General features: G+C 38.3%; 1 protein-coding gene across 1 annotated transcript in view; it reads right to left on the reverse strand.

The window, feature by feature from the left end:
- Positions 1–12,046, reverse strand: part of SCAPER (S-phase cyclin A associated protein in the ER) — a 156,287-nt gene that overhangs the window by 131,229 nt on the left and 13,012 nt on the right. Inside the window, exons 4-5 of the mRNA XM_030456965.1 lie at positions 10,792–10,862; positions 4,356–4,553 (exon numbers count right to left, since the gene is read on the reverse strand). Of these exons, the coding sequence (XP_030312825.1) occupies positions 4,356–4,553; positions 10,792–10,862 (269 nt within the window). The remainder of the gene's footprint in view (positions 1–4,355; positions 4,554–10,791; positions 10,863–12,046) is intronic.

A 12,046-nucleotide genomic window follows, 5' to 3' on the forward strand; every position in this document is an offset into this window, starting at 1 on the left:
AGAAATAATTTTGGGTTAAATTCCTTTTAGCATACAGAGAAACATTTAAAGGCATTACTATTTCTTTTCTGTCTCAGCTCACCATTCAGAACCAGAAAGCATCAGCTAATAAAACATTCATCCTACTATCAGACACCCTGAAACCTACTGATGAATATCCATACAATTTGCACTTGGAAATGCCAAAGGTTACTGCCAGATCTCTTGGACTGTATCTAATCTCTGTCACTACTGCACAACCTGGGTGCTGTACAGTAAGATGATGCTTAAACTTGAGAATACTTTATTTTAATATCGAAAGAATTCTACCATGTTCATTACATCTTTATATACAAAGCATCAAAGCCATATCTATAGATCTATACACGTGATTTGAGAGTTCTCAATTCCAAATCAATAGTAAAATACCAACTTCAGGAGTGCCCAAAGCTGAGAGAAAATGTACACAACCACTGATCCTCTTACACACATTTCCTCTGTTTGTATCCATGCCACAACCCTCTCGTGTGCAGTTTCAACCACAAGCAGCCACTAGAGCCCTTTCCAATTTGGGAGCATCAAACATTGTCTCCTGTGACAGTGTAATCAATAAAACTCTTCCAACTTGTAAAACTGCAAGAGAGGCAAAGGTACAAAATCCAAAAGAAAATCTGAAGGTTTCAATAGCCAGAAGTTGTTACGTTTCATTTGGAATGGCTCTTCTTTTACTACAGCCCCTACACAAGCAGAATATTTAAAGAAAGCAGTATATACCCATTGGGTCGAGACTTTAGTTCAAAGAGATACCACTTTAAAAGCTGAAATATGGGTTGAGGAAGTTCTTAATAACATCAATTTATCTTAAAAAGGATTTTTCAAAACCAGACTTAAAAAAAAAACCAAAACAACAACAAAACAAAGAAGTAAAAGTTAACTGTTCAACCATTTTGGATCCTTATTTATTATTGTTTCTGACATACATCTAGCAGTGTAAATAAAAATAGTATTTCATAAAAAGAGCTCACAAGATATCTAAAGAGTCTGGAGAGTAAAGAAAAAAAATGTAGCAATATGAAATGCTCCTATAGCATCAATTCTTTAGGTATGGCAGAAATTTATTAAACCATTTTCAACAGATAATCCAGTCTCATTTTGAGAATAAACTTTAATAACAGACTATAGATGGAATATTTCATCTTAAAATAAAAATATTCAGATTTATTCATACATAAAATTGCATAATAAATAGGTGAACTCTTCCTGGCCAAAGAGAAAGAAAAAAGCAAACCAACAAGCAAGCCAAGAACCAATAAACCCCACAACAAACGTGTTATGGAGCCTGTTCTCCTATGATGCCATCACTGGTTTCTCTGGTGCCAAAAACGACTGAATGACATGCACTTCAATTAATTCTTATTAGAAAAACAACAAACAAAACAAAAGAAAAAACCACAACACACAGTTGTTCTTCTGCCATGCATACATTCATGTTTTCCTGTTATCTCTCTGAATTTCCTGGTATCTAGTGAAGAAAGAGTGGCAGTTTTTTCTGCAATGTGAACCTCAAAAGGATGTCTTCTTCCAAGCTAATCTTCCATCTCCCATGAAATGTGTAATAGCTAAAATAATTTAAAATGGTCAACTGATACTAAAAGTTCTGGCAGGGATGACAGAAAACCATGGATATACAAGAAGAGACAAGACACATGATATGACTGCATTAAGCCTGGCCTCCTGAGCCCAAAAGCCTACAAAAAGGATCATCCACATTTTATTTTCCTGCCCACGAGGCTCAGCACATTTTGCCATGCCACATCCTCATTACAGGTCTTTTGCTGATGAGAGCAATTTAGGGAGATAGCTCATGAGACCACACACAGTTCATAACCAGAGGCATTAAATCCCTCTGCATCCTCCCCGTCCTGCACGTCCAAGCAGATGAGGCTGTCCCTGGAACAGGCAGAACCTCACTACAGCCACCTTCACAGCAACAGCAGGAATACAGCTGGCCCAAATCAGGGCACCTGGGTTCTCTTCACTGTTTTAAGGATTTCAAGTAGCAAGAAAAGGCACAACCAGAAATCCTGCAAGATCTGGCCTGGCAGGATTGGAACAGTAAATATCAAGGATGAAACTTGGTGCTTTGGAGAAGCATGATAGCAACATATATAGGATGACCAAAGTCAAGACAATAAAACAGCTTTAAATAAAAACATTATGATTATTTACCTTAACTGAGGCACACATGGGCAAACTGTAATGATCAAACTAAAGACTGAACTATTTTTAAGACAGGACATAGGCCTCATACTAAGCTACACAAATACTGAAACAATGTCCCGGGGTACTTTCAAATATCATTCACTTGCTGAACTCTGAGTCATAATTTTTATTATTGAACTCCTAAATGTTGAGGTATGACAGTAAACCCTTTGTCTTCCATAACATGAAACCTGTACTTAGATAAGGTATTTTATTTGAAGGAACACAGCAAGCACAGGATCAGAGGTGAGGAAGAGTCACTGTTTAATAGGGATCTGCTGGTCTCTGTCACTAATATTCCCTCCAAAATTAAACCACACCTCTACTCTGATAGTGAGTTTCATCACTCCCTAGTTGAAGCCTACATATGCACTAGCAAAAATGCCACATGCCTATCTATTAAGAGTTCTGTAAAGCCCTCCCTTCAAAAGACAGCAGGTAAGATACTTGGCTGCTAGCAATGAACCAGGACACAGCTTCACCTCTGGTAGAAGCTGGACTGTACTTGTCAACACCCCACAATAAATAATGGCAATCAGGAGAACTGATAAAAGTGAAACACTGTTAGTAAAAATAAGAGCCAAGACTCAACAGTCCTATGATTCATAGCCTAATTGACAAAAAAATTCAAAATTTAACAGCAGAGTAATAATCCCCATTTAACACTAACTTTTAAAAGAAAATCTTACAAACAAAAGACCACAGCACCAACACGTATTACAGCTACTCGGGCAAGGCACTTTTTTGTGCAAAGAAGAAAAGACCTTTTGAAAGGTAAAAGCAACATGAACTTTACAGAAGTTTTACAACACATGACTCTGGACTCCCCTGCTTACTCATTTTTGGTTTTTTTCCACTCCTGTTTTGCAAACAAGTAGCCTGAGACACACAGCTACATACATCACTGTCAGTCGTCTGCTGAAATGAAGACTTTCATTTAGGCTCTGTAATATCTCCATCCCAGAGCAGATCAAGTAGCATGATTAAAATGCTGAATGATATCTAACCCCCAAAATATGTGATAATGATACAAATACGCTTCTGTTCTTTCAGTCAAAAAAGTTTAAAATGGTAATCTAATTACAATGCAAGGCTGACTGGTTTTCTTAAACCAAAAAATTCTCCTGAGAAGTTTCCGGAGCAGGAAGACAGCTGAGTAACAAACTGTTGAATTGTGTTAGACCAACCAGCAACTTGGAAGCCTCTAGCTACTGTTCAGCTTTCAAACCTGCTTTCAATGAAATGTATTTGTATGCTAATCTCAAAGTCAATTTGGCAGTGTCTGATTACAGCAGAGAACTTGATGTATATGATAAGGAAAAAAAGTTTACTTCCATCTATGTATGTAATTTTTTACAGTGATTACATAATCATTTCCAGAGTGTGTTGACTTTTCAGCCCTGTTTAATATGGAAACAAAAAGTCCTATCTGTAGCATTTATTTTTAAATGTAGTCTTCTGGCTTCTCTTAAGTTTCTAATGAATGAGTAAATTTTGATGAAATGACAAAGGTCTTTCTATGGGTCTACTGGAAACTTATCATAAAGTGTAAAACAACTATTACAGACACAGGAGATGCAAAATTAGGAAGCAGACTTCCCTGTGACTTCCCAACCAGACACTGTTTATGCTTCACCACCTCCTTCTAACACCACTGTGAGAATTAAAAGAGCTGTAACTGTCACTGCAAAAAGGGAGCAATGTATAATTAAGCCACTTAAGAGGAAGCAAACAAATGTAAAAAAGGCTGAATCACAACAGTGCCACCTACAGTAAAGAACACCACAGGGAAAAAAAAAAATCAATGTCCAGTCAGAAAATTAATACAATCTAAGCTTAATTTAGAAATTTCATTAAAAACCCTGACACGTGACATTATGTGCATTACAACAAGTTTTATAAACTTCAAAAACAAGTCACTGCCTAAGATGAAAGCATCTTCTAAAATCTGAATACATATGCCACCAGCTTCCCTGCTTACAAGCTTTCAGTAAGTATGAACCAAAAAGTAACATGTTTCTGCGGCTCTAACTCCTCCTTTGGCTTTCTTGTAAAGAAGGAAAAAGCATGCTAAGAGCCAGGTGACAAGAGGCCAAGAGCATCTGAGGACTTACCTTGCACTCCACTACGCTCTGATCCGACTCACAGGTAACATAGATCTCATCAACAGCCCGTCTGAGGTTGTCAAACAGAAATGCCCAGTATCGTGCTCGCAGATCAACTTTTCGAGGCTGCCTTGTTTTTGTTGGGCTTTTGTCAAAGTTTTTATCTCCAGCTGTTGCTGCTGTTAATTTACAGTCTATGGTAGTGCTCTGAAAAGGCAAGATCGATGGAAAAGGAAAACAAGAAACAGAAACAGGATAAGGGGTTGGGCTTCGGTGCAACATACATTTTTTCAACATTTTCAAACATCTGTAAACAATAAATTTTCCACTGAAGAAATCTACATTACCCCCCTGACTTGAGTTTCTTAAAGCACACTTTCTTATCATAAATACAAGCAGCACCTCTGTAGAACTAGATTCTGTTTCTTTGACATTTATAACTCAACATTCCTGTTGCATGCAGTACAAGATAGTTTGCCTCTTCCCATACTGGAAGGTTATGTAAAATTTCTAATTACATATCCTGTATTGCTTAATCTGAGACCTATGTCTGTCCAGAGGTGAAAGTAACCTTTTACTAATAACCACACTAGCAATATTCCATCACAGTTAAATTCTAATACAAGACATTACATAAAACCTTATAATTTTTAAACCCTCATTCTAATACCTGAGCATTAATGTCAGAGAAATGCTGATGTGTCAAGCCCTTTGATCAATATGTTATGGTCCCACTGCAGAGGAGATTCCAGCAAGCACTGAATGGGTCACAAAAAGCAGCTTTCACAGTTAGATGACTGCCTGGACACAGATTTCCACTCACCATACTGTTAACATTGTAAGCTCAGTTCGACCCAGAGTATGTGCTGCAGCACTGAATCAAGTTTGATCCTACTTACACCAAGCCTGAAAGTCTCCTCATGCTGGTTTAAATTGTAATTTAACAGCTTTACCAACAACCAATCTGTTGTTTGATTTTTGGTGTTAATAAGCAGACTAATTAATCTACTTTGGTGTGTACAGATGCAGAGGACTGACAATGTGCTGGGAGCAGAGGGAGAACATCCAAGTGTCTTCACAAATGGCTGGCACAGACAGGGATCACTGTGTAGCTCCTTGGAAGTGCTGCTGTGGCACCTCAGTGTTGGGCATCTGATGATTCTGCAGATCCAGCTTAGGTACTGGGATCTGTCTCTTTGCCAGAGATAAACTGTCACTGATCTGCACAGGATATTCCCAAAGATTCTGAAGCATGCCTGTTGGGCTGGAAATGCCAAGTTAGCACTTGGCCTCTTGACACAGTCCTTATTAAACTTGAAACTCTCTCCCACAACAAAAAAACACACAGAAAAACACTGCTGCCATGCCAGACTTCTATAAGCTTCTGCATTCCACAGCAGCCAAGTGGATAAGCACTTCCATCAAACCCAAACTGATGCCCAGCTCTGTGTGATTTTGTGATGGAGGTATTCACTATATGCTGCAATACTCTTTTTTTTTTTTTTTTTAATTAATGTATCAATATTAATAGCCCTTTAATGCAGCTTTCATACCTTGCTCCACTGTGGCATGGTTCTCCACAAAATCACTCCTCATCAAAATACACTCATAGGGATTACAGCAAAATTCCATTCTGAAACTCTGCTTTTGATGACTGATTAAAACCAACCAAAACTAACATTGCACAAGGCAGTACACAGAGTTTATAAGTAGAATATGGATTAGGAATATTGTAAATTGCAGAACAATTGTCCAGGACTCAAGCCTTTCTGTCCTGTATGGAGGAACCTGGGAAACATTATTTCTGTGTGTCAAAAGATGAATTTCATGTCAGGTAAGTTTATACTTGGAGACAGAATTCTTACAGAAAAATCATTTCAGACCCCAGGCAACATTAGGTAACATAAGGAACTGCAGCATAGTTTTGGAGGGACTTATTTTTAAGGAAGGACTATAATATTTTAATGAAGAAACATACAGAAGAGACCCAAAGTCTGTACAAAGTCTAGAGAAAATTCTCCTTCAGAGGATCTTTCTCTTGTTTGTATTCCCCTCGAATTCCATGGAATGGAAATGAACTCATTATTTCTCCTACTTGAATTACAAAACAGAAAATAACCAAGTGATTTTTCAATCACTGTACTGAAGAATAAAAATGTCTTTCTTCTCTACATTTTAGGGGCCTTATCTGGTAAATCCACACCATAAACACAGCCACTTATTTGAGAGAGCTGAACCATGGCACCAAGATAGAACCTGCAAACCTATTAAATTCCAGACCTCTGGTTTTTGGGTAGCCTTTCCCTCTGGGTTCCAGTCTGTTTATTTCCCTCTGCCTGCCTGTACCACACAGCATTAAAGACAGCAAATTCTGTTTTTAATTAAGGAGTAACCACAGTGCTGTCAATATGGTTATGCTCTCATCTATGTTTGTGTTCAGATTCTAATTTAACTTTAGGAGCACAGATCCTATGAGGAGAGGCTGAGGGAGCTGGGGGTGTTGAGGCTGGAGAAGAGGAGGCTCAGGGGAGACCTCATCACTCTCTACAACTCCCTGAAAGGAGGTTGGAGCCAGGGGGGGGTTGGGCTCTTTTCCCAGGCAACTCTCAGCAAGACAAGAGGGCAGGGTCTCAAGTTGTGCCAGGGGAGGTTTAGGTTGGACATTAGAAAGAATTTCTTTACGGAGAGGGTGATCAGACATTGGAATGGGCTGCCCAGGGAAGTAGTGGATTCTCCGTGTCTGGAGATATTTCCAAAGAGCCTGGATGTGGCACTGAGTGCCATGGGCTGGGAACCACGGGGGGAGTGGATCAAGGGTTGGACTTGATCTCTGAGGTCCCTTCCAACCCAGTTGAATCTATGATTCCATGAAGGGGAAGAATGGGAATCTGAGTCAGTCACAGTCTCTGCTGCCTTTATGTAGCCCTAGAAGTGCTCCAAGTGTACTCCAGATGAGCCCCCGTTAATGTATGTACAAGACAATGGATGAACAGGAATTTCAGAAGGGTTTCTTATATCAGTTTTTCCTATTATTTCTTCTGCAACATGAGAAAGACCAACTTGGAAAGAAGATGCTCCTTAGCTAAGCAAAAAGCAAACCTTATACTGGATAATTTACAGCTCCTTTAAGATGCAGTTCAGAATGACACAACCTTAACTAGAGAATCATAAATAACTACATAAAAAGAACCCTGCTACCTTCTGCTGCCTGTATTTACAAAATGTGACCTTAGTAGAGTGATCAGGTTTCCACTCATCCAGCTAATATTGTTGATATAAATGATCAGTTGTTTTGAAATGAGAACCATGCATTATTCCCATTACTTGAAAGATTTATTTTCAAATTAATCTTTAAGGCAGTGCCATGGAATATATTCCATCTTCTATATTTGGCATCTGTTCATCATCTCTCTTATATGTCAGGCATATTTTAATTAGGAAAACATCTTGTTGAATTATAAGTTGTAGTATTTCTATGTATTATCCCTGTAAGCAGATCTCCAGTGGGAAATCTTGTCCAAGGAAAACCTAAGCAACATTTACAGTTACTCATATTCCAGTAGAACATGCTTGAACAAATGCAAATCCCTAAACTACCAGATTTCTTGGACACAGTCACACAAGCATGTAAGCCTTAAGTTGGTGTCTAGTTAATAGAAATATTTTAACTTCCAAAAACAAGTCAGGTTTTTTGACTGTACATCTGAATTTCCCACAGCCTGCTATCTGCCAAAGAAACAGAAATCAATTTTCAGAGCATGACTCAAATCATGTTCCATCCTTGGCACTTCAGTCTCCAGAAATTCCATGAAAAAAAGATGAAACTCAGCAAGCTATTTTCAAACTCAATCAATTCTGACTGGTACCAACCTAACTGAAATGAAAGCTAGTACTTATTTATATTTAAGACTTGCAGCAAAGACTCCTTTTAATATAAATAAGTATTAATACTTTATATGAAGTGCTATATGCTCTGCAAATGTTTAATGCAAGCCCCAAAAAATCACAGGATTTCTAAGCTAATCACTATATTGCTCAACTGAATCTTTGCCTGTAAGTGTTTTAAGTAAATTTTCTTTGAAATGACCCAAACTAACCTTCCACTGTGAAAAGCAAGAACTGCTGTATTAGTTACAGACTTCTCAAGGCCATAGTTTCTGTGCTGATGTACGGCTATAGCTTTATTTTTCCCACTCATTCTTCTGGGAACTAAGTTTTAATGAAAACAGTATTTATTAGAAATACATACTTCTGACCAGCTTTTATTTTTCAGTGTTAGGCTCAGGTTGGGAGTTATGCAACAGTGCAAAAACACACTTTCCAGAGATGATCTTCTCTCCATCTTTCTGGTATTCAGAGGGAATATGTGGGCAGAGGACAGAGTATTTCTAATGGTGTAGTCTGAAGAAAGATCAGGCAACAACCCTGCATCTTCACCAAGGAGGAGCTATATCCACAGAGACTCCACCTGTGTCCTTCCAAATAGCAGCAGATTTTTTCACTTTGGTCAATAGCTGAGGCCCCCACCTCTTCCCATGGACAAGACACACAGATACAAAACTGAGTTGTTCTGAGCAGAGTTCCAGAGCTCAAATGCTGCTAAATTTGACACATCATTCTTTACTGGATGTAGTTACTCACTGTGGAATTTTTAAGTGCTCTCAGATCTCTTAGACTTTGACAAACCAAAATTTAACCCATGCTCAACCACTTTGCAGACCATCTCACACTACAGAAAGTCCACTCACAGTGTTTCCAAACACACCAAAACCCACCTTGCCTTGGCTTCCCCCCTCAAATCTATGGATGATTCATCAAAGTGTGATGATGGCTCATAGAGATGTGATCAAGCAAGCCTACACTGAAGCTTATCCTCACTAGAAAAACAAAATCCACCTGAAAACAGCAAAGATTCAGCAGGACCAGTTCATACTATCTCACTCACAGTGACAGTTCAAACCTTCAGCTGCAGAAAATGCAAAGCTTTTGTGGCTCTGAAGTCAAGAAACATGGGAATATTCCTGCTTACATCTCAAGAAGCTCAGTGTGGGTGATGAAAGTGACCTTAGAACTGAAGGTTGTTTTTCTTCCAAAATATACTCACTTGGAGTCTCAGAAAGTATGAAGCATACACTTTTTCTCAGGATGCCAAAATTTATTGTATTTAGATTTGCCAGAACCCTTCTGAGAGGAAGACCCTATTGGTGACATCATATGAAAAGTCTTTTAAGTTTATTTTCTTGATACCAGTGGCTCATTTTTATGTGAAAGAGGATTAAAACTCAGGGCTCAACAGAAGTAACAAAAAAGTCATCAATGTAAAGCTGCAGCCCCTGGCTGAAATGCTGTAAAAATAAAGGTGCTGAAGCCAAACTGAAGTGCAGAGACACCCAAGAGTCCATTTCAAACCTTTACTGTTCCCACTAGGAAAGGACTATGCTTCTGCAGTTTTAGTATGGCAATCCCACACAGAGCCACAGAGTAACAACAAAGTATTCACCTGACAACTCTGTAGTAACTTAATGCCAAGCAAATGAAACAGACAGAACCCAAATTATGGGATGTTTTATGCATCACCCTAAAGATTCTAACAATAACCCCTTACATCAACAAAATGCCACCTTCACAGGCCAAGAAAACCAGGATATACAGTGCAACATACTAGTACATGAAGAGAGAACACAGGCTTAAGAGTTGCTAAAAGAATAATGGAAGTAGCACATCTATTTTTTAAAGGCCTAAATACAGATCTATGGCAGCAAGATGGTTTTTTTCTCTCCCAAAACATTGTATCTTTCATCTGCCATATGACCAAGATGGATAAGACAACCTCAAATGCTAAATAACTAAAGCCTTACTAACAGCTCAATCTATTAACTGAAGAAAGGCAACAGTTAAAAAGTATTTAAGATGAGGAAAGACTGAGCAGTTACTTTAGTAATGTAGTAAAGATTGTGGGTCACATGAATTAAAGAGCAGCTTCTTCTTCACCCTTCTCATTTGGACTAGCTTTCCAGTCATAACTCTCAGAAATTTTACCCACCTGGACTACTTTTTTCCAAAACAGGATATATTTCAGCCATTAAAATATGAGGTCAGGAAATAAAGAATTTCCTTAAATTAGAACCTGGGCAGAAAGGTAGCCTTTGTATAAGCAGCATGCTTATAGGAAGAACATCTTGTGTGATTTTATTCAACAGCACTTTCCTTTAATGCCAAAAAACTCATGCATTCAGTGGTAAGAAGTGCCAGAAGTAAAGGCTGAAGAAGACAACCAAAATGCTGGCATCTTTTGACTTCTGAACACTTGGCTTTGCAAGTTGTGTGCTTTAAAAATACATTGTATGCACAGTTTTATCTAGTACTATTCAGCTAATAATGTATCAGTGGTATCACAAAACTTTTTTTTGTTGTAAATGTTATTAATATAAAAATGAACAGGTACCTGTTTTGCAGTCTTGTGTGTTCCTTGAGTCACCCTCTTTGTTTTTCCACTAGCTTGCCATTTTGATTTTCCTGAGGAAGAAAGAACTGGTTACAGCAACAATGATTTCAGTTAGACACAGCATATGGGGCAAGAGGTTATGGTTTTAAGCTGGAAAAGGGTATATTTAGGTTAGACATTAGGAAGAAATTCTTTGCTGTGAGGGTGGTGAGATGCTGGAACAGGTTTCCCAAAGAAGTTGTGGCTGCCCCATCCCTGGAAGTGTTCAAGGCCAGGTTGGATGGGGCTTGGAGCACCCTGGGCTGGTGGGAGGTGTCCCTGCCCATGCAGGGGGTTGGAACTGGATGAGCTTTAAGGTCCCTTCCAACCCAAAACATTCTATGACTACAAAAATGCACATATCCCATCTTGCAATGTCCTGTAATGCTTAATATTTATGAGCTAGGAGGTCTGTAAAACTGTATATCTGAAATATATATTCCAGAGTTCAGATTGTGGATAATGCCAGAAAACACACAGAAACTGGGAAAAATTACAAAGGGAGGCAAGGATTACAGAGTTCATTCAGTAAAGATAGTTACTCAACCTGTAAGTTTTGCTCAGTGCATATCCTTATACCAAATCTAAAATTAACTTCCTATATAAGTTGAATTCTGCTTCTGAATGACTGTTCAATTAGATATTATTACAGTATTAACACAAGGAATATCTTTCTTAGGAAAAGCAAATGGAATAATGCTTTTCTCAAACTCTTCCAACAACCTACCAGTAGGTTTGCATATTTTCTGCCAAGAAAGATGGGAAAAAACAGAAATCAGGACTGGATTTAGTTCACCTACACTTAGGCAGTCAAAAGATGACAGAAAAATATTCATAGAGCATAAGTCAGCCCCCTTATGGTTGGAAATGTCTTCTCAAATGTACCCACCTCCCTCCACTGCTGATATGAAGTTACTTTAGCAACTTGGCTTCCAAAATCAGTTTGCATTCCTATAGTGAGAAAGGATGTTTTCAGGTGTCAGCTCTTGCAGCAGCAATTGCTAAACTGACTAAATGTTATCTTTGCATAAGTTGGTGGTACCCCAGACCTACCTATCTGCATTTAATATTTGAGTTTTGCCCAGGGGTAATTTTTAATTTTTTATTTTTTTTTTAAGTTTTATTTCTCCAACTTAGCATCTAACAATTGCAAAGCATAAAAATCACAGGATCCAAGTACCAAAAACTTAAGCAAGTAAGAGAAAGAGTAGTCTCT

The sequence above is a fragment of the Calypte anna genome, chromosome 10, assembly GCF_003957555.1.
Source record: "Calypte anna isolate BGI_N300 chromosome 10, bCalAnn1_v1.p, whole genome shotgun sequence".
Lineage (NCBI taxonomy): Eukaryota > Metazoa > Chordata > Aves > Apodiformes > Trochilidae > Calypte > Calypte anna.